Here is a 23,686-nt window from a genome sequence, read left to right on the forward strand (position 1 = left end):
TTGATTGGCGCTATGCTACTATTTCTGTGTTCACGACAATAGATTTCTAAAGGAATACATCATCATCGGAAATTTATACGGCACAACCATATTGTTGTTTGAAACTTTAAACCATTCTTGAGTCCCAAGTTTTGATTATGACTGGTATGTTTATTTACTAAATATTAAGTGTGGGCTCCTAAGCCACTGCATACTAAGTGTGGGCTCCTAAGCCACTGCATACTATATCGCACCCAGCTTCCACTGCTAGTTAACATCTACTATATGAAGTTTTAGCTTCATATATATATATATATATATACACAAATTCAAAGGCTTACGAAAGTTGTGGTATTATTAAAGTCACTACTGCGCATGCCCAGATTATTTCTTTGATAATTTACGATTAAGTGAGCTAACTGCCACAAATGTAGTGCAAGTACATATAGTTAGTCGTTGCCATGACTATGAACATTTAGTCGAGTGGACTGAGCATGCGCAGATGATTTTTCTCTTAAATTGTTACTAAGCATGCTATTTACTTCAAAATCGGTGCTAGTAGGTGCAATTGATCGTTGCCATGAGCATGAACCTCGGTAGCTGGTCAAGTCGACTGCGCAAGCTCAAGCAGACTGCGCATGCGCAGATGATTTATCTAAAATTTGTGACTGAGCGAGCAAATTACTCTATAATCGGTACTAGTACACACATTTGGTCGTTGCCATGAACTTGGGCTGGTCCTCACTTGGAATGGGAATATAAAGTTGGACGACTAACAATGGAAGAATTGGGAGATCTTCGCACATGTACAGAACACCACATTCTCTCAAGAACTGAAACTGTTTGCAGTTCCAGGAAATAGTAAGGAGCTTGACAAGGCACTACTCAGAAAATCAGGAATCTCCATTCGACAATTAAATCCAATGATGGTGAACGGCTTACTAAAGGTTGGAGGCAGGCTTGATAATGCGCCAATCAATGGGAAATCAAAACATCCTATTATTCTACCCTTTAAGCATCCCGTCACAGATATGATAATTCGTTAACATCATGCTGAAGTTGGTCATATGGGTCAAGAATCCGTCTTATCATCACTAAGAAAGGAATTCTGGATAATTAAAGGAAGAACAGCAGTTCGACGCGTAGTACGAAGTTGCCTAGCTTGTCAAAGAAGAAAGGCTCGTTTGGGTGAGCAGCTAATGTCAGATCTACCAGAAAGCCGAGTGACACCTCAAAAACCTCCTTTTACTATAGTAGGAATCGATTATTTTGGACCCATGCTGATGAAAAGAGGTAGATCGTTGGTGAAAAGATATGGTTGCCTTTTCACATGTTTCACGACCCGAGCAATCCATATAGAAATAGCTCATTCCTTGGATACAGACTCGATGATCAACGTTCTCAGGAGATTTATTAGCATGCGAGGATGTCCCGAGCAAATCAGGAGTGATAGAGGAACAAATTTTGTGAGTGCTAACAACGAATTGAACAAAGGAATTGAATAATGGGATCAAAGTAAAGTGGACAAATTTTGTACGTAAAGAAGAATTAAGTGGCACTTTAACCCGCCTTTAGCGAGCCATATGGGAGGCGTATGGGAGAGAATGATACGATCTGTTAGACAAATCCTCAAAGCAATTCTCAAAGAACAAGTAGTTTCAGACGAAGTCCTGCAAACCGTGATTGCAGGTGGTTCTAATCCTGAATTCAAGACCTCTCACGCGCAACAGTGACAGTCCTGACGATGGCGATCCTCTAACTCCAAACCACTTATTGCATTACGAGCAAGTACTAGTTTACCCCCAGGATTATTTGACAAAAATGATTTGTGCTGTAAGAAGAATTGGAAGCAGGCTCAATACTTAGCAAATGTTTTTTGGCGTAGATGACTCAAAGAATACTTACCAACATTAATGGAGAGAAAGAAATGGTATAAACCGAGATGGAATCTTAAAAAAGGAGATCTAGTACTTGTAGCTGACGAAAACTACCCAAGGGGACAATGGCCGTTAGGTGTCGTTGTAGAAGCAATAGCAAGTAATGACGGTTATGTGCGGTAAAAACTAGTTCAACAGTATCGACCAGAGCCAAACATCAACGAAAGGGAGATTACAAGATGAACACGGTAACCTTGATCCGTCCCGTGACTAAATTATGTCTACTTGAGATGGACAGTTGAAGTTTATATATCTAAATAATTTAGAATTTGAGAGTAATGTTCTTGTTGTGTTATCCAGGTTTCACGGTAGCTTAATATGGTTGTAAATGGATTGCTACGTTGCAATTTCCATTTAGGAGCCGGTGTGGCTACCGTATGAATTGCCGCTTTGGACGGAATGGGGAGCAGGAAGTGACGTTTGAAAGGGTGTTGTTAAGAGTAAAAAAGAGTAAAAAAAGAGTAAAAAGACAAATAAGGGTAAAAAGACAAGTTGTTGTAGTTGAATGTTGTACGTGGGACCAAACCGTCCTCAACGTAAATTAAAGACAGTAACTTGAAACAATAAAATTGTAATTTGGTTTATTCCCAAGTTGTATGACGACTTGATAGTAACAATTAGTTTTTGAGCGATATACGAAAGCGTTTTTGGTTCGTTTAAAATCGTCTTAAATTTCATCATGTTGAGCGGGTAAATATATTCGATGAATTACATGTTTTGTTGCCAAATTCAATCATCCATGTTATATTTAAACAAGGTTTAAGTGTTCTATTATTGTTCTAGGTACTTCAACGCACTCCTACGAAGATATGCGATCTTTTTGTACAACTATCCTTCTGTATTTCTTATACTGACTCCATTATTTCTTTGTTTGTGTGCGATCTTCTCGTTTGCTCCGTCTGTTGGAGTCAAATTGCCAAATTTTTCTGAACCAACTGAGGTAATCTATTAATTTCACCGCATGAATGATAGGAATGTTTATTTTTTTACGCACAAGTAATATTATAACTTAAATCGTCGTTCTGTGAATCGATGGTTCAGTGAATATCTAAGAATTATAAAATTCAGAGAATATCAAAGTACAATAAGCTTTTGTCTACAATAGACATAATTGCTGCCACGCACCAGCGTAAAACCTTTCGGATTTCCTGTAAGTTTCTATTTGATTTTAAATGTCTGGAATCCGAATAGATATGCGGTCTAAACAACGTAATACAGTAGATACCAAAATCGAGTGATTACCGACATCAATTATACATATCTCGTTTGGCGAAAAACTCATGAAATGGGTTCACCGTGCCGTATTTAGCCAGCTCGGTTCACATTTTTTATCTTGCGCTCTATGGTCACACGGTGAGAAAAATGTAGTGTAAGCATGTATTTATTTTTGTTCGAGCTTTTATTATTACTTGAAATATCGGTGTGGATTTAACAAAACGTCGAAAATAATTTAAACGCATGGTGCGAGTTCAACCATGAAATATGAATTATGAATAAGATGAAACGTTTGCTCTTTGCGATAACTTTTCATCATTTTATCGCAGTCGCACAGAATCATCGGAAAAAAGGCTCTATCAAAATGTTATAAAGGAAATAATGGAAACAAAACTACAGTTTTATAATATAGTCCGTTTCTACGTTTGTAAAAATGCGTTCGATTGATCGTTTGAGTAAACAAAGTATCATACTTTTAATCAAAAAGCAATTTAAAGACTCAAAAGAATCAAAACCATGAAGACCTTTAAAAGAATCAAAAAATTGTTTTCGTTCGAAATGGTAATGAATTTATCTTTAAAATTATTTGAAACGTGAAATGAAATGAGCTATTTTTCGCCGGAAATCAACCGTCGATTTTCAGAACGCGTGCCTTTGTTTGCATGTATACCAAATAAGGTATGGCACGTTTGATTAAGGCCCGTTCACTCAATCCGATTTTGTCGGATCCTAAAAACGGATCGTGTGAGCACATATAAAGTTAGTCTCCGACAATCGGATCCGTCAATCTAAAAAAGAGGATAGAAATAGAACTTGTTCTATTCTCATCTGACCGACAAGATCAGAGGAAGCCGACTAACCAAATTATATATATTTGAAAAAGACTTAGAAACAAGAAGAAAAGTACGCAAATATATCGATAAATTACTGGACAAATCAAATGGCTGAACCCTGCAATTTTTTCCAGATAAGGGGTCAGAGCAGCAGTCCCCTCTTGCGATAGCAACTTCTAGTTTATAATAATCTACGGGAAATCACCGGAAATGCTAAAATTTTACGAATACTTTCATTAGTGTAACTAAAGGTATAATACTACCCCTCTTGTCATATAAAAAGATTACTTCAGTTTTGTTGACAAAACTATATTTAACTTGGGATTAATGAAAAATTTTCAAAGGTTTTGATGAAATTTCAATTGTAAGTTTAAACATAAAAATTCCATAGTCAATGTCATCTAATGCTGAAGCAAACACGAAACATATAAATTTATGGAGCAAAAAATGTTTTTAAAAAAATTCTTGATTTATAAACCAGTTTTTAAGTTCATCGTAGGCTCTTTATTTTGTGTTAAATTTGAAATTTTTGCAATATTTAAAATTAGTCTAAGGACTTTCATCATGAAGTCAATATTAATTAAGATTTTATTTTTATTAGGGTTTTGAACCCCGTGGAACAGAAATTATGAAGAGAGTTGTAACCCAACAAAATACATTGTTTAGTGCAATTAAGGCTGGCGAACTGACCTGTCCAGATAGAAGTTTAAATAAAAACTCCACTAGTCCACCTATGAATTCTAAATGTTCTAAGTCTCAATACAGGTAACTACATTACAAGATTTGGCACGAAACTGTGTAAAGACCTATGGTTGTTTGATTGATTGCAATGGGATGTTTAATGTGTTTAGTATTTATTGGATGATCAGTATAGATCAAGGATAAACATTTCATTGAAACTTTATTTTTTCTCAAGGTATTCCTCAATTGTAAGTGTTTATGAGTCAGGTGGTAATCTTTTTAATGTCAATGATTTAAAATCAATATGTCATTTGGAAAAAGATGTGGTTGGTTTTACTCCTGGTTATTGTAAGTCTCTTTCTTTGGGGTCATACATTGCCTTACTTCGTAACCGAACGTCGTGCCTTGAAATTGAAGAAAATGACGTGACATTTGCCCAAGAACTTTTGGAGAACTGCTCTTCAGCATATTTTTCTAGAAAACTGGACAGTCAAAGCTCAACATTACAATGCAGAGAAAATAAAGAGTTTGTCAAAAATGTCTTTGATTTACTGGTTGACACCGACTACTTGCGTACATCAAAGTCCCTCACAACAACCCTTGCCTTATCCCCCAAGTATGACGTCAACGTAGCTCGTGATATCTACAAAAAACATCTTGAGGGTGGGAAAAAGCCACAATTAAATGGTGTCAAGTTGGTTGCATTTCACTTTGGTAATTTTAAATTTGATCATTTCAATTACAAGTTGATAATGGATGCAGTTTTTCCAGCTATTGGATTTGCTATGGTTGCATTAATATTGTTGTTGTATACACAATCCTTGGTTGTAATGGCAATGACGGTATTTTCTGTGATCACGTCCATTGTTGCTGCATACTTTATCTATCATCAAATATTTCGGCTAACCTTTTTCCCATTCCTCAACATACTGGCATTTGTGTTTCTCGTTGGCATCGCTGCTGATGACGCGTTTGTCTTTAATGATATTTGGGCCCAGGCCAAAACGGCACTTCCCAATGGCACTATAGTGGATTGGATTGAGTACACTTTGAGACACGCTGCCTTGGCAATGTTCGTCACCAGTTTTACAACATCTGCCGCATTTTATGCTAATGTTGTTTCGGATATTACTGCTATTCGACTGTTCGGCATTTTTTCTGGAACCACAATTCTCATCATGTATTTTTTAATGATCACATGGTTTCCAGCCGGTGTTGTTGCAATGGAGAAACGACGTCAGTTGCGAAACATTGGTGTGGATACCTCAAAAGGCGATGAAAATGCATCGTTTGAACTTAACTGCCATGATAAGTCTACGCATTCCAATAATGAGCCGATTGCTTCTCAAGGTCAGCAGTCAACATGTTCTCGGTTCTTTGAGTTTTGCATCAAATTGCGATGCAAATGCTCCTGTTTTTTGGGGAAAATTTTCAAAAGGTGGATTCCAGCCTGCTTGCGGGTGTATCCTGCATGGCTTATCGGGTTTCTTGCCTTAGGCATTGGCATGATATGTGCAGTAACGGTAAATCCTGGTCTACAAAGACCCAAATCATCCGATTTTCAAGTGTTTGCAAGCTCGCATATTTTAGAACAGTATGACTTAAAATACAAGAGCAAATTTCGTCTCAAACTTACCGAAGGGAACATTTTTCGTATTTACATGTTTTTTGGAATTAAAGATCAAGACAACGGAAATTATTTGGAACCAAAGAACTTTGGTAGTCTTGAATACGACACCACAATTGATATTTTTGACCTACAGGTCCAGAAATGGTTGTTTGAGGATCTCTGTCCCAAGATACGAAATCAAACTTTTTTCGAACAAGATTTCTCTTGGTCGTGCTATACGGAGGTAGGTATAGCTGTGAGTTAAAAATAAATGCGTTGAGCAAAGCATTGTTGTTTATCCTATCCTATTTTCTTTATAATAAATATTTTATACGCCATTAATATCAGCGTTCCTTGCGAGAAAACTGGGACAACTGTCTAACTTTCATTCACGACTTTTGTCTTCAGGCATTACGTCAAGCCTGTCCAGTCAATTGGCCGTTACCGTTGGACCAGGAACAATTGACGAAGTGCTTAATGAATCACACTTACAGTAATTGTGGTCCTTATAGCAACAATATCTTTCTTCACAAACAAAAGATAAAAGCACTTGGTTTGTGGTTTCCTACAAATATTCATTTTACAAACGATTACAACACTGTTAACAGAGTTTGGAAACATGTTAAAGAATTTTCACGTACTGTATTGGACAATGCACCGGAAGGTATAAGAAATGGATGGGCAACCTCCCGACTAAGATTTTATGCCTTACAAGAAAACCTGGGTAGCAGTACCATTACGTCACTTGCTGTCTCACTAAGCATCGCATTCTCTGTTATGTTAATCACTACTCTGAATTGGTTGATCAGTTTTTATGCCATCTTGACGATTGTTTTTGTCCTGTCATCGACCATTGGTTCTTTGGTTATCAACGGTTGGGAGTTAAACATACTCGAGTCAATTGTTATTTCTGTTGCTGTTGGTTTATCTGTTGACTTTACATTACATTATGGTGTGGCCTATAAAGTCTCTAATTGTAATGAAAGAATGGAGAGAGTCAAATGTACCCTCGAGCATATTGGACCAGCTGTAACACTAGCAGCCTTTACAACGTTTGTTGCAGGTGTGTAATTTCTAAAATTACGTCACAGGACACGTGGCCATAACCATAACGTCATGAGTATGTTCTCATAAAGAACTTTTCATAATTTTCTTATGTGGATGTATTTAGTTAATATGTTGTTTAGAGTAAATTAGTGATATCAGCGTTTTTTATGTCGTTAATCTTTAGTTGTATGAGGCAGTTGTTACATTAAAACAACTTTTATTCTGATGGAAATTGTTTTGCTGCAATGAGATGTGAACCGTCGTATAATATTTTCTCTTCACACAGGCGTTTTCATGATGCCTTCTGAAGTATTGGCTTATTTTCAACTTGGTCAGTTCCTTACCCTGGTGATGGCCATGAGTTGGTTATTTGCCACATTTTTCTTTATGTCATTGTGCTATTTTGCTGGACCTGTTGGATATTTTGGACAGATGACTTCGACCAAATGTCTCTCCTGCGAGGTCAGCTAGTTAATATCTGCTTGAAGTTGATAATGATTCTGAATTGTTTTCGATGTTAAATTTTTACTGAGTACGAAACTGTGGAACTGTTTCGCTTTTAAAATATTGTAATTATTTTAATGTTTTCGTCGTTGCTCTCTAACTTTATTGAAAAAACAAAAAGTATATTAAATTGTTCTAACTGGTTTCAGCTTTATCCTTGTCTACATGTTCTAGCAAAAGCAAAATTTGTTAATTGATATCATTCATTTCTATAAAGAATTATTCTATTTACACTAAGTGAAAGGAGAAAAATTTCATAGCATGACTATATATATGAGCGGTCTGTCTGCGTCACTGGATGTAGGTATGTAGAATAAAAATTTTGGCGTACTTCTCAATAGGTAGGGTTAGATGAGGATTGAACTTTTCATTTGTATATTTTATTCAATACGTGTGCAGGGGGAAATTACACCAAATTGCAGGAAAATGAAAAACCAGAAGGGATGGGAAAAAGAGGTCAGAACTCCTGTAAAACTGTGACAACTGTAATCTTCTGTAATGGACAAGTAGACACAAGTTTGATTGGCGCTATGCTACTATTTCTGTGTTCACGACAATAGATTTCTAAAGGAATACATCATCATCGGAAATTTATACGGCACAACCATATTGTTGTTTGAAACTTTAAACCTTCCTTGAGTCCCAAGTTTTGATTATGACTGGTATGTTTATTTACTAAATACTAGGAACTAACACAAAAGTTCGTTTTTTAAAAAAAACGAAGAAGTTAACAGAAACATTGCTTGGTTTATTTTATGAGAAGTAAAACAAAAAGATAAAATTCGAAAGCAAAAAACCCCGTTTTCGGGCCATGCTTCCCGATACCTTCTGATATTTAAGGCACTAGAACGCCGCATGTTAACGTTCCGGTAGGAGATTTCGGCCCCTCCACACTATCCTACTTGGGAGATGCAATAGCAAGCTTCCGTCCATCAGACCCCGAGGTCACCTGCGATAGGCTTTGCTCGGAGTACGCAGAGAGAGGCCCCTAAGCCACTGTGTGTGATATCGCACCCAGCTTCCACTGCTAGTTAACATCTACTATATGAAGTTTTAGCTTCATATATATATATACACAAATTCAAAGGCTTACGAAAGTTGTGGTATTATTAAAGTCACTACTGCGCATGCCCAGATTATTTCTTTGATAATTTGCGATTAAGTGAGCTAACTGCCACAAATGTAGTGCAAGTACATATAGTTAGTCGTTGCCATGACTATGAACAATTAGTCGAGTGGATTGCGCATGCTCAAGCGCAAGCGCAGATGATTTTTCTCTTAAATTGTTACTAAGCATGCTATTTACCTCAAAATCGGTGCTAGTAGATGCAATTGATCGTTGCCATGAGCATGAACTTGGGTAGCTGGTCAAGTCGACTGTGCACGCTCAAGCAGACTACGCATGCGCGGATGATTTATCTTAAAAATTTTGACTGAGCGAGCTAATCACCTCCTCTAATCTGTACTAGTATATACAGTTGGTTGTTGCCATAACCTTGGAGAGTTGATGGACCTGACTACAGGTGCTTAGATTAATTCTCAGTTAATTTTTCTTTGTGGTTTTGACAAATGCATAACAAACTCATCAGCATTTTGTTACACCACTCGTAATATTCTTGACAATGTTAGAGATGTTTTTATTTTTCTCTATAACTTTGTATCTGCATATTTTGTGCAACATCAACATTGTAATATATATGATAGATATTATAATTCGTGGATTGATATAGAAGAAATACTTGAAAATGAAACTTCCAACAGTGAAACAAAATCAAGTATGACAGAGGAAAAACAAAGACGTATTTGTAAAAAAATTACATTTAATTTTACATTTACACAAAAATTTTACGATTTTGAAAAGTTTTTACAGATACATATTGTTGAGAAAGATAAAGAAACCAAAGGTGCGGACGATCCTGTTGAATTTCTCAAGGGAAAATTCACGAGTGCTACAGTGGGCGCAACGGAAATTTAAACTGTTCTGAGCCGTCAGGCAGTCAGCAGTTTCTATATGTAGTGGGTGCGCAACAGATTTATTCGATTATGCGCATGCGTGTACTCCAAATCGATTTAGTATTTCTATCTTCATTTTGCAAATATTTTTGTTTTCTTCTCGATTTTTGAGTCGTTGTTTGTTTCAAAGGATCCCGTTTACTTTGCAAGCGTTTTCTGTTTGAAATTCTCTGCAATGTTGATGTAAGGAGTGCGTGGATTTGTCTTTGGTGTCTTATAAAAGCCATTTCAAAACCTTCATAATTACCTTAATACCATTTTTGTCTCTCGTCCTACTTGTCGTCTATTTAGCTTGAAAATCATGGATACTTATGGTCGTCTTGCATGAGAAATCAATGATACAGACAAGGCGATGGACCAATATGATGATCTTGATCCAGAAGGCAGTTGTTTTGCAGTAAGTTTACTTAAAACTTTATCGTGTTTATATCACTTATGACTAAAAATCTGTACTGACTGTACACCGCCTGTGTTTTGTTGTACATCTCAAATTGAGGATATCGTTTTCGACGAAGTGTTTCTTTACATTTGGCTTTGCTTGTTTTCTAGCAAATTCAAGCGCTGGTACAACCAGAGTTTAAAACAGGTAAATTGGCGTCGAAATCGGAAAAAGAAATTCGAAAGACAGGAGGACGAGCTGTTAACCATGACATATGTGATAGCTGTGGTGAAGGTGGGGATTTACTTTGTTGTGATCAATGTCCATGTGCATTTCATCTCACTTGTTGGTAAGTTGCTCGTTTCAATTTCTTCAAATTTTTTATAAGTTTGTTTTTAATGATTTTCATAATGATTTTCCAAAGAGGATCTTGTATACGTATAAACTTTTTTTATTTATGGCACTTCTATTTCTAGTGATCCTCCACTAAATGAGGATGAAATTCCATCTGGTGAGTGGCTCTGTAATGAATGCAAAGCCCAACCACACCAGGTACATATATGTACTATTTTAACTTTCTACTGCCTGTATATCTCTCAATGTTATTATGTGATTTAACTATCTACCACTTTTACACTGTATATATACTTTTATAAGATAACATGAATTTTTTCTACAAACATTAGCATCAACTTGCATCAATAATGATAATAACAACCTTTTTTCAGAATGGTATAAATGGAAAACAAAAAGTGAACAAACCACTACCACTGATCAAAGAAAGTTGAAACGAGATCAAGCTGAAAAGATTTCTGCACCATTTAAGGCTCTAGTGAAAATGAGCTCTGGAAAGAATCCTTCTACATTTACTTTACCACCTGAACTTACATGTCATACTTATTTTCCAGGTAATATTTACAAATGATATTTTGTCCATTTAGTTTTAGTGCAAAGTTGTTAGACAATGTTTTTATTATGAGAAGGGTACATACTATATCAAATTTTTTGTATCGGGTGTCCAGCGTTTTCCACAAATATTTGCTTTCAGATTATATCTTATACCAATATATGTTTTCAGATTTCAATCCTTTGCCTATGAAGCAGTCAGTTATAGATATTTTATGTGATCTAGTTATTTTATTGCTTTGTTACCTTCAGGAATGTAAATCATATTGTTTGTTAAATTTTATTTGCTTCCCCAATATCAACTTGATATTTTGATGACCTTAAAAAATTACAAGTCAAACGGCAATTTTATTTTTAAACTTTGTAGCTTTCATTGTAAATTGTTTATGTTTATTTCTTTGCTATTTTCTAGGAGATAGGAAAAGAAAACATGACAATGATGAAAAAGCATCAGTTGCAATAAATGATAAAAGGTGCCCTTTTATAATATATGTATTTCTCAAATATATTTGTAAATGCCAAATAAATATACTTTACTGCATACCTTTGTTATTGTGAATTTTTTATTTCAGGAATTTAGATTTTGATGACGGTAGTCATCTTGAAAAACTTTGTTTTGCCTGCTCAAGGTTTGTTGTTATGTTCTTCAGATTTTTCATCTTCCAACTTTATGCTTCTTCATCATACGTACCCTCCTCCTCCACAGAATTTTAATGCTTTTTTTCTTTTTCCTGTTGCCTCAGCTATCTTTCTCTACTCATCTTATTATTCAATTTGCTGTCACCTTTAGAACTGCTAATCATGAAAAGTTTGGAGATCTTGTACAATGTGATTTTTGTCCATTATCTTTCCATGCCAACTGTTTGCAACCTCCACTGACCAATAAACCATCTGGAATGTGGATGTGCCCAAATCATGCTGAACATGCCGAGGTAAAAACCAGGTTACTGACTTCTTCATTAATCCTTACTGTTTTCAGAGGTTCAGATCATAGTCAACTTGTTTTTCGCATTTTCAAAACTAATAATCTTACTCAGCGAGACTTGTCAAATAAGGTGATTTAGCAAATTTTATTCAAAATTTATTTTTCAGCCTGGTCTTAAGGATCCCAGGTTTAGTCGACGTCTCAAGGCCTATGATGATTTACACAACAATATATCAAAACATGCAATTAAAATGGATTTTCTAAATCGTGTTCACAGGTAATTCAACGGGATGAGTTTGGATAAATGAGATTTTACGTTGATGATGACTTTCATATTTTAGCATTTGTCATAAAGCCAAGTTGTATGTATTATCGTTTCATGTAGTAGCTTCATAACATATTCATTTTGTGTCGAAAAAAGCATACTATAGTTATTGAATAACATAATTTGTTATTTGACAAATACAAGGAACCAAAATCTTTTGCTGCACAAGTACTGTATTTTCTTTCATGAGTTTCTCTGGCTTCATTTCCAGAATACGCAACCATCCCGACTTTGAAAGAAGACAAGAAACATGGAAACGTAAACGACTTACTTTAGTAAGAATTATTTGAATTTCAACAAATCTTTAGCTCATGTTGTATATGTAGTGTGACAGTCTTAAACTAAAGTAAATACGTACGCAGTGGACACATTTTTACTAATGTTTAGCAATTTTGGTGATATCTGAATATTACAATACGTAAATAGTAATATGACTGCTTGTTTTTATATCAGATACCTGAGTCAATAAAGTGGCACTATAAAAATCCTCCCATTTTACAACTTCCACAACACATTCAAGATTCCTTCAAACCTTTACCATCCTATCGCTTACCTCTAACACCTCCTAAACCTTTTGAACAAGAAGAGGTTAGTTCATTTAAGTCAGTTCTTAGCCAAAGTTATCGTATGGATACATCGACTTCATGCATTTGCATTAATGTTAAATGCAAGTGATCCTATTGACTATGCAGACGTCATTGGTGACGTCATCAGGTCGTCAAAAAAAGTTCAAACTGTCTTTGCAAAGTGTTGTTGCGTTCATGTATTGGAAACGTCATTTTCAATAAAATGTTCCACGAAATATCATTCACATTTTGTATTGAGAATTGAGATATTTCATTTCTTTTTCACATTAATATTTTAGTGGCTGAAGTCAATTGTTTCTCTGCAATGTGATATTGCTAAACATTTGGCCTCAATTTCTGTTCCAAAATCTCAAGACGCTGTAAAGAAAATGGTGAAGTCAGTTTCACCCAGCGGAAATAGTCATTTCACAACCAACAACAAACTTTCCACAATATCGAAAGAAATCAAAACTCAGAAAAACTTAAATTCAAACGTCAGCTCCTTCACATCCGTCAAACCTGTGACCACAAGTAGTACGACTAAGACAATTGGTGTGACGTCTGCAGTGAAAACAGTAGCGTCCAGTACTTCCACGAACACAACTCATTCATCAGCGGTAACTTCATTTTCGCGTGTGGTCACCACGCACACAGTGACGTCTGGCGGCATAACTCTCACGAAACCAATTACAATACTGTACGCATCGCCCTCGAAGAATATCGCTCAGCAAAACGGCCTGGTGACTAGTTCCACGAAACCTTTGAATAACTGCATTGGCAAGCTCACAAACAATTCTGACACGAAACCGATTGCTAAGGTCGAAGGAACTGTGAAAAAGTCAGTAACTGATCAACAGCAAGCTGTTACCAAGACAACACTTCCAAACATTTTTTTGAAGACAACTTCTGTGCAAAGTACAAACTCGAAAAATTCTAAAACAAACATATTACATTCATCGAAAACAAAAAGTATTGGTGTTAATAATATATCAGAAAAACAAACTTGCCAGACTGAGGTTAAAACATTAACAAACGACTCCAAACTGCGAACCATTGGCGAATCGACAAAAGCGGTTAGCGTATCACCCCCCGGAACAAATACTCCTCGAAACGTAAGTGTTGTTGGAACTGTGACGTCAGGAACGAACGCTGGGGGCGGTTCTACCAAAGTAATCGTGTTGACCAACACCGGAAGTGGCAATATCATAAAAAATATTGCAACTTCTACCACAAATGTCCAAAGAACAGCGACAGGTGGTGGCGTTCATGGTAATACTATTACGTCATCAACTGTTAGCAGTCCCGGCATGCAAAGGATTGTTGTTCACTCTAGTCCTCAGAAGAGCATGTTAAATGGTAGTGTAGGGAGTGGTACTTCTAATTTACCACCCACTACCCAAGCGTCAAGTCCTGTTAGTGCTATTTGTGCTGTCTCTGGACTGGATAGCATTCAAGGTACGTTATTTGCGCTTTGCTTGAGCATTCATTGCCGTATTTAAACAGACGCATACACTACTTATTTAGATTTTTCAACCATGTCCTTTTCTCCGACAGCTGCATAGCTAAAATATTTCTTTTCAGTGTGCTTGTTTTTTTTTCAAAAACTTGCGTCATTTCTTGACATTGAATATTTTACTTATTATTACCGTCAATGTGAGACGTTTTAGTGCTTTATTTAGGGCATGCTTACGTAAGATAAGTCATAGTTCAATATAGTAATGTTGTTTTAATTATTTTACAGAGTCTGAACTAAGTAAACTTGATCCTCGACTTCTTCAAGTTTTGGCTCATCAAAGACTACAGCAGTTAATCAGTCAGACGGCAAGCAAGGTATTCAATTAGAACGTTTTGTCAGGTTGGTTTAATTTTTTTGGAGGTAACCAACATTGCTCGCTGCAGGTGAAACAAACGCCAAACTCCACTGTTGCCAGAAAAATTTCTTTCCCAACAAACAAAGACAATGCTATACATTCCTCTGAAGGTAAATTCAAACATGTAGTAATGGAATATCAAAAAAATGTTTCCAGTTTTATATTTTCTGAAAAGAGATATCCTCTGTGAGAAATTACTTTGCATGAGTGTTTGTTTTTGTAAAATTGTGTAAGTGTGTAAGTGTGTTATCAAGTGAAACTCCGACATAGTTCTGTTTGATATGTTGCCACAATAATTGATTGTTTTCCAGTTCCGAGTGGCAAAGCCATTGCTGTACTCTGTCCCATAAATGGGGAAGGAAGATCTTGTCCAATGATGTATAAAGTCCTTAACGTTGGTCAAGGTACGCATGTTGCGATGTCAGCAATTTTTAAAGTATTGATACACTGATATTTGTATAAATATGATAATCTAAGAATAAGATGTTGACGAAAAGCTAAAATATTTTCTAAGATGAAGAACTTTGTGCGCATCAAAGCTATTTTAAAACCTTTTCTCATCCATATTCATCTACTATAATGTTTGTAAAAAACTTGTCTAAAACTTTCTATCTTCAGGTCCAGATATGGATGTGTGTCTTCGAAATTACGGTTTTTGCAATTATCTATCCGACAAACATTGTTCTATATTCTTCGATGAGGTACGTCACTGTCGGTTTGTTTGTTGGGTTTTTTTTTTTGCCAAGATTGAACTCTAATTTTCTTCTATATGCGCAAAGTTTTTTTTCGTCTTTGCCAGTTTGCAAAGAAAACTCATACAATGAATGAATTTTATTTCTTGAATATTTTGGTGACTTTCGTGACGAAAACAAAATTCTTTTGGTTTTGTCTATTTCTATTTATTTTTAGCAAAATAATTTCTAAATTTATATTAGTTGTCGAGATTATTGGAGAAATTCTCTTTTTAAAGCTTTTTTTCATATCGTTTATGTGTTTCTTTATCCATTAAAAACATGTGTTAGGCAACGAAACAGTACGAGCTTTTAAACTACAGCGAACATGGTACTTACGTGGATAACGTTCTGTATTCATGTGATTTTTCTGATAAACCTAACCGAGGATGCATCACCTCCTCCCGGAGGTTGGACCCTACGAGATTGTCAAAAGAACGACTACTCGAGAAACAAAAAAAAGGTGGAAAAGTATCTTCTTTGGCGCGAAGGACAGCGGGTTTGGGAATTCAAGTTGTTACCAGGCCATGCAGTTGCTCGGCAAGCAGCTCGACTTTAATTGGTGGCAGTGGTGCAGGGTGGGAAGGCACGGCTACATTGCATCATGGTAGTTACGTAAAAATAGGATGCTTACAATTTGTGTTTAGTGTTGTCAACAAAGCAGAAAAAATGGAAGTTGATAATAGAACTACAAAAAATGTCAAAAATGAGTTAGTTTGAATTTGGGAAAGTTTGTTTTTCAAAAGCATTCTGATTCTAAACTAATAAAAAATGTCTATTTTTAAAACTTGAACAAAATGAAAAATAAGAAGATATTGTACAATTAGCAATCAAAATTGATGGAGCCTTTATGAGATGAAATGTATTTATAGTAATGTGTATAAAATGTAAAGATAAAACATACCTCGATGTACATAGATATACATACTTCTATATACATAGATATACGCTAACAAACATTTGCTTTCTTTGCACTTTTATTGCCTTTAACGAACTAGAAGTTGCTTTTACGGCCTGGCAATTTTCTATTATCTTGAACAATATCATGATTGATTTTGAAAAACCTGTTTTTTTAAATTTCAAAATCACATCAATTTCTCGACATTATAGGTTTTTTTTTTCATAAATATATGTTAAAAACTAAACACACATTTGAGTCTATATAGTATTTATAGTTTTTAGATGACCCTACATTTGTACAACATATATTACATAAGATAAGTTAACCAATGAAGATTATTCATTGCAAAATCTGACCAACGAAAGAATTAGCATTTCGTGCAGATGATTCTTTTTGTGTGGTTTCTGTTCATTTTGTTCAAATGAACCTTTGTTCAAACGAACCTTTTAGGTGTTCATTTTCCGGTAGATACGTCATTTTTCTTCCTCGTGTCTGTTCGCCTCGAGCTCGTTATTATCATTGTCCTCGTTACCAATTTTACTCTCCTTTTTATGTTTCATTCTACGGTTTTGAAACCATGTCTTGATCTGTGTCTCATTGAGCGCGAGACTTTGTGCAAGTGTTGCGCGACTGGTCGTGTCTAGGTAGCGTTGTTCAGCAAATGTTTTCTCCAGAACTTTAAGCTGCATTTCCGTGAATACAGTGCGAGATTTCCGACAGCGTTTGCCACTTGGAGTGCGCAGAGTAGGCTTTACTCGAAAATACACTGGCAGCGCATTCAAAACCTCGGGACTGGGATCTACAACGGAAAAACACTGAATTTACTGCGTACTTGTAGTGGTGGGAAATAATTAGATGATCTATCTTTCAAAAAATAGCGTATTTGATTGGTTGAACTGCCTTTGTAGCGATGAATAGTCTTCGCGATTTTATGAACTGCCTTTGTAACGATGAATAGTCTTTACGATTGGTTGGACTACGTTTGTCATAGAGAAATATCCTCTGTTTCCTTCAGTAGAATCACTTTTGCCAAGAGGAAGAAGAGTTACGACAAACATTTTTGTTTGTACATCACCCCTATCGCAATCTCAACACTGTAAAATTTTTTCAATCTTTTCGAACCCTTGAAGATTTTTAGTTTTATTCTTCTCCAATGTATATTATACAATCAACTCCAAACAAAAAAATTTTTTCATATTTATTAATGTGTACAACTTTAACGCTCCCAGGAAATCATTCTTGAATTGTCAAAAACATTTACTTTGATCATTATCTTATGGTTTGAAATACGTATGAATGGCAGCACAATGTCGCCTTGTCTATAGTTTTCTTTTTCCATCTAAAAACGCGTGTGTCTGGCCTTAAGAGCTTCTTGTTTACCTTTACGATAAGATCTTGCACTTTCGCTACTAATTGTAGATGAAAAATATCCACTTTGTTGTGATTATTTAAATGATTTTGTACTAATTTTGATTGTTTTGCCATTTATTTTGTCGCAGTTGCCGTAAATTACTAACATATTCTGGCCCATCAAGTGTTTTATCCTTGTGTTTTCTCTTTGTTTGAGAAAAATATTGATTCGGCTTATAAGATTTTTCCAAATTTTCGAATTGTAACGAAAATGTTACGTACATATACTTGAAATTAGATAACTTTGTATAAAAATTTGTTTGACAGTAGGTGGGCATATATTATGTACTAGTCGATGATGTGCCATTTCAGTTTTAGTGACCAGTGTTTAGCTTTTGTGTCAACGTATTTCTCAACAGAGCTAACGTTTATATAATTCACTGTTCCTATGAAATTGCTTAAACATTTCAGCTTGAAGAAATACTTTTGGTTCAAATTGTAATATATCATTCATGAGCAACTTATCAAGCAGAAATCACCGCTTTTTGGCTTAAGTTGCAGAGGCGAATTAATTTTGTAAGGGCAATTATTTTCCTACGGATGTCAGGCCATTGCCAGGCAAAACAACTTACCGGATCCATTTATCTATGCATAAACCCACAGACACCAAAAATATTGTGTGTAGCTTTTGTTTCCTTCGGTATTATGTTGAATACAAGTTAAGAAACTTTTAATGGCTGATATCATAGAGTATATGTGAAGAAAGTTGTGAGAAAAGCAGACACTTAATGTCTATGAGGCAATTCTTTAAACAGTAAAAAACTTTTGTTTTGGAATTGAAAATTAGAGCCAACAGATTATTTTTTGTTCAGTTTTCATTGAATAATGGTTTTCATATATTGTGAAACGACAGCATGCATCTCTCTCGATGACAACTTTCTATTTGAATCAGTACGTTCAATGATCTTTCATATTATTAATCCTAAGCTTCATATTGTACATAGAAATCAGAGAAGTAAACTTCTCTTTAAAAAGAAACCAGTGATGGGCTTAAACTCATCCACCGATTTTCTTAAAATCGTGAATTGACTGTCCTGCATCGATGACAAGACTTAGTTTTTAATCCATACATTTGCTGGCAAATTATGTTGACACGCATGCTGTACAATGTGTGATTGTGATATATCTTGCATTCTTTTTACTGTTAACATGAATGAAATGCCTTTTGTGTCACAACATTCACTCTGATACACTTCATAATTATGGAGAATCTTTGTTTCAACGCCTTATCAAAATTAATCTTCACTGCAAGTGTTGCTTACCTTGATACACAAAAGATTCTTCGAGCCTCGAGGGTGAAGCGATTCCTCCAATGCTTAAGCTGAGTGGAGCTTTTGCGCAAGCTGAACTTGAATACTCGATAGGCGTGGAATGAGAACGCGTTCTTCTTGCCGGGAACATTGCTTGGTTTTGAAAGTAGCATGCTTGACGCTGTGGCATAGCAAGAAGATCGTATTGAAATGGTCTGCTTGCAGGCGATGGAGAAATGAACGCTGTTTGATGGTGAAGAGCAGACGTAGGCGACCAACAATACATAATTATTGGATTTCTGTATCTTTACAAGTATGCTGTCATGTGTCTTCGTCGACGACTCTGAGTCTTTTTAATGTTTGCATGTCATTGAGACAAGTTTTAATCGATTCCGTGCGCAACAGATTGTCTACTCAGGCTGTAGCTTTGATTGACGTGAGGGAACGCAATGTTTGATCAGTTGAAACTCACTTTATTAATGCTAAAACAAAGAAAATGAAAGGCTTTATGCTTGAGCCAACATTATGAGATATGACACACGTTAGCAAATACTCCGCCTTCTCACAAAAGCGTTGCTCCATTAGGATAAAGAACAAACTAGCAACTTTTTTCTTATTTTTCTCTTAGATGTACGCTTTGCTGCCATAAAACCGCAACAATTAATGCGCGCTTAATCAACTAATAAACTCAACAAAAACATCTTAACAGTTCATTATAATCGCTTAACAATTGAATGCATATGAACAAAAGTTTAAGGCTAAGTTGAACAGATGTTTTTTCTGGTTTTGTGAATGCGTGATACATGATTTCTTAAAACTATTTGTCCATAATTCTTTTGATCGAATTTACCTTTGACAAAGTCGTTTCAATTCGTTTATAGCCATTGATTTTTAAATTATGGAAACGCGCTTAGATTGGTAATTGAGTTCAAAATCAGCGCACAATCTTCCATGAATGTATTCTATTTTTTTCAAATGAAGAACTCTTAATTGAAGTTTGAAATCATCGCATTGTCAGGACATAAAATTGATCTCTCTCTAAAACAACACATGAACATTTGAAAATAATTGAATTCCAAAGAGATAACCATTTTATGGTCATCAAAAAAACTCGACACCTTTTCAGCGATCCATAAACTACAAAGGTTAACTGTAGGTTAACGTGGCTTACTGTTGCATATAACTGCGTCATGTTCATGTTCTATGACAAAAATTTACTTGTAGAACTGGTTTTCACTGTGTTAAGAGTTAATGATTGCAGTTCTTATGAAGAGAAAAGCTATTTGCATGTGGTAAATGAAGTTAGCAGTAAATATTGTGGATGAATACTTGAACAATGGCTGAAACGATGAACATCTTCAGCAAGACAAAAACCTTGAAGAAGAAAACGAGAACGTTTGGAGGATCCTGTTTGTATGGGTATTGGAGACGGAATACTGTTGACAAATTACGAAGAGGATATCATTCCTATTTGATTGAAAAAAAAAGAAAGACACGAGTACTGTGGTATTGAAAACTTTGTATCGACCACCCTGAAGAAATGGACCTGTGACCCAGGAAATAGTGACGACCCACCTTCTGTCATCAGCTTGATTGAATGAAATCTGATAGCTAATGACTTTACCAACTGTGAAATATTTCTTAATTTTAATGGCGTGAAAAAAATGGATTTTTTTCATACTTTCTCAACAAAGATTTTATCAATATGAAGGTGTGCCCGACAATCAGACAAGAGCACTCGTAAATCGGTAAGTTTTTAAGTGGGAATCAAGATAGTGCAAGTACGTCTCGCGTTTTAAATTTTTTAGTTTTTAAACAGGCAGGTTTGTTTTCAAATACAAGTTAATGGCGAGCATAATTGATCGTATTATAAATGTATATCAACGTCACTTAAAAGCATGGGCTCGCGTCCAAAAAATGCAAATTACTATCACGTCAAGTGATAAAAGCATTTGGATCCTTGAGTGCGTTCAACAAATGATTGTTTATAAAGTTGCTAATTTTTATAATTTAACAAGATGTGACATAAAGAATTGTTGAAATTGTAGCCGGATTTTCGTTCCCAAACTTGTAACAATCATTAAGGCTGGCTTCCTGTGTAAATAGAAACTGATGCTTTAGTCTGTGTACTGCGTACTGATTGCTAGGAAAATTATCCATTATTGTTTAGCAGTTAGAGATGAAAATCTTCTTTTTTTCTATTTGTACGTATTATTAACATGAAGATGGACTAGACATTGGGTGATTCCTTAATTTCAAATTGTGAAGTGTCTTGGAGTAAGTTTGAAAATATTGAAGTTGGTGAATTCATTTCTATTGGACTGTTTGTATAGTGAGATTATGACAAAAATGAATTCTGTGAAATGATTTATATTTGTGATCATTTGTTTATACAAGACGAATGCTGTGGGTGGGTTTTATTTTCTTCAACACACATTAATCTGAAAGCACATTAAGAAATTAACGTATTTTTAGAAGGATGAAAGCCATTACGTCTGTCGACAGCTGCTGAAATCTTCTTAAAGGCAAACGGACTCTTAAAAGCTCCCTTGATGATTTAAGAACAATAGTTATACGAGTTAACTTTGACATGTGAGGATATATGATTTTTGCAGGTGTGTTTATGTAGTTTACTAAGCTTAACATATTCACTAAAGATTTGAGCAAAATAATCCACAAACTTCCTGAAAGAGTTCTCGTATATATTGAAAATACGATTTTCTAATAATCAGTTAATTATATGTAACAAATCTCAAGGCATAGTTGATAGTGTTCTCCCGCAGTCATAACTTTATCTTTTATGATATTTTCTTTTAATTTTATTTAATTAACGACTTGAATATATCACTCACAATGACTAATTGTTCAATAATTGAGTTAAAATTTAGATATAAAGTGTTTTCTATCATTGCAGTTTTACTCGTTTTGTTAAAATATTTTGCCTGTTTTTGTTACATAATTAATTGAAAACTATGGAAGATGTGTACTTTTTACGTAAATGTAATCATGTTTTAGTCTTTCGTTTCATTTTGTTTTCTCCATCTGGCGAACAAATGCCATGCTATAGAGATAACGTTATTTGTTAGCACATTTGCGTCTTTGTCGCCTTTCAAATCAACATACTTTAGCTAATTTATGAAAACTATTTCATTAGCAGTCATGGAAAGATTTTTCCTCTGTGGCAATAATAAAAATTGAAGAAATCAATTGAAATTTTCATTTTTTAGTCTTTTTGGAAAGTAGAATCCTTTTTAGTGTTATGAATTTAGTTATTTGTTTTCATTAAAGGTGTCAATCAATACACTCCACATTTTTTGTCCAATTTTGTAGAAGTACTACTAGGTAAGTAGGAAAAAATTTTTGTAAAAGAAGTCAGTCTGTGAGGAAATTTTACGTAAAAGACAGCAGTGAGAAATGACAAACTTTGTGTTTTAAAAAAAAGTACCATATGGAAAAAATAAAGCGGGCATCGTTTTCATTGTTACAACTTTGACTCTGCGTTTAATGTGTGAATGAGATTGTATTTAAACAGCTTTATAAAGAAGCGTTTGAGTTTCGAAGTGTGTAATAAGTGCATTTTTAAGGCTATAGTTGTTTTCAGTTTGAAAAAAGCCACTAGCCGTTCTTAATATCTGTGGATGAAAAGCTGACAGTAAATAATAAGACTTTTTTATTACTATAATCGTCATCTTCACTAACGTCTCATTGAATGTGAAAAACCGTTCTCCTTTATTTGTTCATCGTTATATATTTAAGGTAATATAAACGCACGTTATCATTGTTCTTAAATATTTTAGATTATCTCATTTATGTAATTTTGATGCAGAAGCTACTAGAAGACTGTCGTTGTTCCTTACGATACAGTCCGCTGAGACATTATACATTTTACTTTATCCTATCTGTGTCTTGCTTGGCCTTCAGTCCTGTATTTAATAAACAATAACTGTTACTAATAATATTGTCATGGACAAGGTATTGTATTTCACTGAGAATGTTTGTTTATAGCACATGCAACCTACAGTGACGGACTGTTGAATCTGGTTGACGTAGATTACTTTACCTTATAGCTATACATGACTACGTTGGTTAATCTGTCATTCACTTGCACTATAAGCGATTGCCCATTAGCACGTAAAATGTCTTGGTTATCCTTCGATCAACATAATAATCCATCGTCCATATCTTTGCTTGTGTGGGTCTTTGTTTCCGTCTTGCTTTCATAATTCAATTAACGATGATTTATGACGATGCAGATTTGAAAGTACAACTCGTAAAACAGATTAATCTATGTCAATTTGTCGTGTTTTAATGGAGCTTAGTTAACCATGCCTTTCTCTAAGAACATAATAGTTTTCTAAGCTCATTGCAAATCGTGGTCCGTTTAGTCAACATTCACAAACACATCATATTTAGCAGACTTTTGTTTGGGACATATGAGGCGATTCCGTCAAAAACTTTAGTTCATCATATTTCATCATCTTTCAACGAACAAACTGGTGTATATTAACTTCTTTTAAAAAGCGTAACTACATTAAAAATTCTTTCAAAATGTTTTCGCTACATGGTGTGCAAGAGTTGGCCATGTACATAGTCAGTACACTGCC

The 23,686-nt window shown here is 35.1% G+C and overlaps 3 protein-coding genes and 1 long non-coding RNA gene across 4 annotated transcripts; 3 read left to right on the forward strand and 1 right to left on the reverse strand.

Annotated features, from left to right (window-relative positions):
* The first annotated feature begins 2,416 nt into the window (after positions 1-2,416).
* Positions 2,417-7,959, forward strand: LOC124434944 (protein dispatched homolog 1-like). Its single transcript, XM_046984896.1, has 6 exons — positions 2,417-2,606; positions 2,700-2,856; positions 4,566-4,729; positions 4,881-6,498; positions 6,663-7,317; positions 7,588-7,959. The coding sequence occupies exons 1-6, from the start codon at positions 2,596-2,598 to the stop codon at positions 7,770-7,772; spliced, it is 2,790 nt and encodes a 929-aa protein (XP_046840852.1). The 5' UTR covers positions 2,417-2,595; the 3' UTR covers positions 7,773-7,959.
* A 1,927-nt stretch (positions 7,960-9,886) lies between these two features.
* LOC124435301 (PHD finger protein 12-like) lies at positions 9,887-16,672 on the forward strand. The gene is made up of 16 exons (XM_046985238.1): positions 9,887-10,215; positions 10,368-10,546; positions 10,674-10,759; positions 10,884-11,105; positions 11,516-11,576; positions 11,676-11,732; positions 11,894-12,035; positions 12,196-12,305; positions 12,565-12,628; positions 12,807-12,941; positions 13,219-14,374; positions 14,661-14,749; positions 14,819-14,900; positions 15,102-15,194; positions 15,409-15,491; positions 15,813-16,672. The coding sequence occupies exons 1-16, from the start codon at positions 10,171-10,173 to the stop codon at positions 16,239-16,241; spliced, it is 3,033 nt and encodes a 1,010-aa protein (XP_046841194.1). The 5' UTR covers positions 9,887-10,170; the 3' UTR covers positions 16,242-16,672.
* LOC124434561 (homeobox protein BarH-like 1) lies at positions 16,362-19,449 on the reverse strand. The gene is made up of 2 exons (XM_046984444.1): positions 19,095-19,449; positions 16,362-17,221 (listed from the first exon to the last, which is right to left on the reverse strand). Exons 1-2 carry the CDS (start codon positions 19,366-19,368, stop codon positions 16,896-16,898), a joined length of 600 nt encoding a protein of 199 aa, XP_046840400.1. The 5' UTR covers positions 19,369-19,449; the 3' UTR covers positions 16,362-16,895.
* Positions 19,450-20,717: 1,268 nt separating this feature from the next.
* Positions 20,718-23,062, forward strand: LOC124434523. The gene is made up of 4 exons (XR_006944809.1): positions 20,718-20,830; positions 21,558-21,697; positions 22,371-22,424; positions 22,880-23,062. It is a non-coding gene; the product is annotated as an uncharacterized LOC124434523 (long non-coding RNA).
* The last annotated feature ends 624 nt before the right edge of the window (positions 23,063-23,686 follow it).

Source organism: Xenia sp. Carnegie-2017, unplaced genomic scaffold (genome assembly GCF_021976095.1).
Source record: "Xenia sp. Carnegie-2017 unplaced genomic scaffold, XeniaSp_v1 HiC_scaffold_14, whole genome shotgun sequence".
In the NCBI taxonomy this organism is placed as follows: domain Eukaryota; kingdom Metazoa; phylum Cnidaria; class Anthozoa; order Malacalcyonacea; family Xeniidae; genus Xenia; species Xenia sp. Carnegie-2017.

Coding starts and splice junctions, on each gene's coding strand:
- LOC124434944 (XM_046984896.1), top strand. Junction 2,857..4,565: donor ATTTTTCTGAACCAACTGAG/GTAATCTATTAA, acceptor TATTTTTATTAG/GGTTTTGAACCCCGTGGAAC. Junction 4,730..4,880: donor TGTTCTAAGTCTCAATACAG/GTAACTACATTA, acceptor TTTTTTCTCAAG/GTATTCCTCAATTGTAAGTG.
- LOC124435301 (XM_046985238.1), top strand. CDS start 10,171: ATGGACCAATATGATGATCTTGATCCAGAAGGCAGTTGTTTTGCA. Junction 11,106..11,515: donor ATGTCATACTTATTTTCCAG/GTAATATTTACA, acceptor GCTATTTTCTAG/GAGATAGGAAAAGAAAACAT. Junction 11,577..11,675: donor GTTGCAATAAATGATAAAAG/GTGCCCTTTTAT, acceptor TTTTTATTTCAG/GAATTTAGATTTTGATGACG.
- LOC124434561 (XM_046984444.1), bottom strand. CDS start 19,368: ATGTATTGTTGGTCGCCTACGTCTGCTCTTCACCATCAAACAGCGTTC. Junction 17,222..19,094: donor AGAATCTTTTGTGTATCAAG/GTAAGCAACACT, acceptor TTTCCGTTGTAG/ATCCCAGTCCCGAGGTTTTG.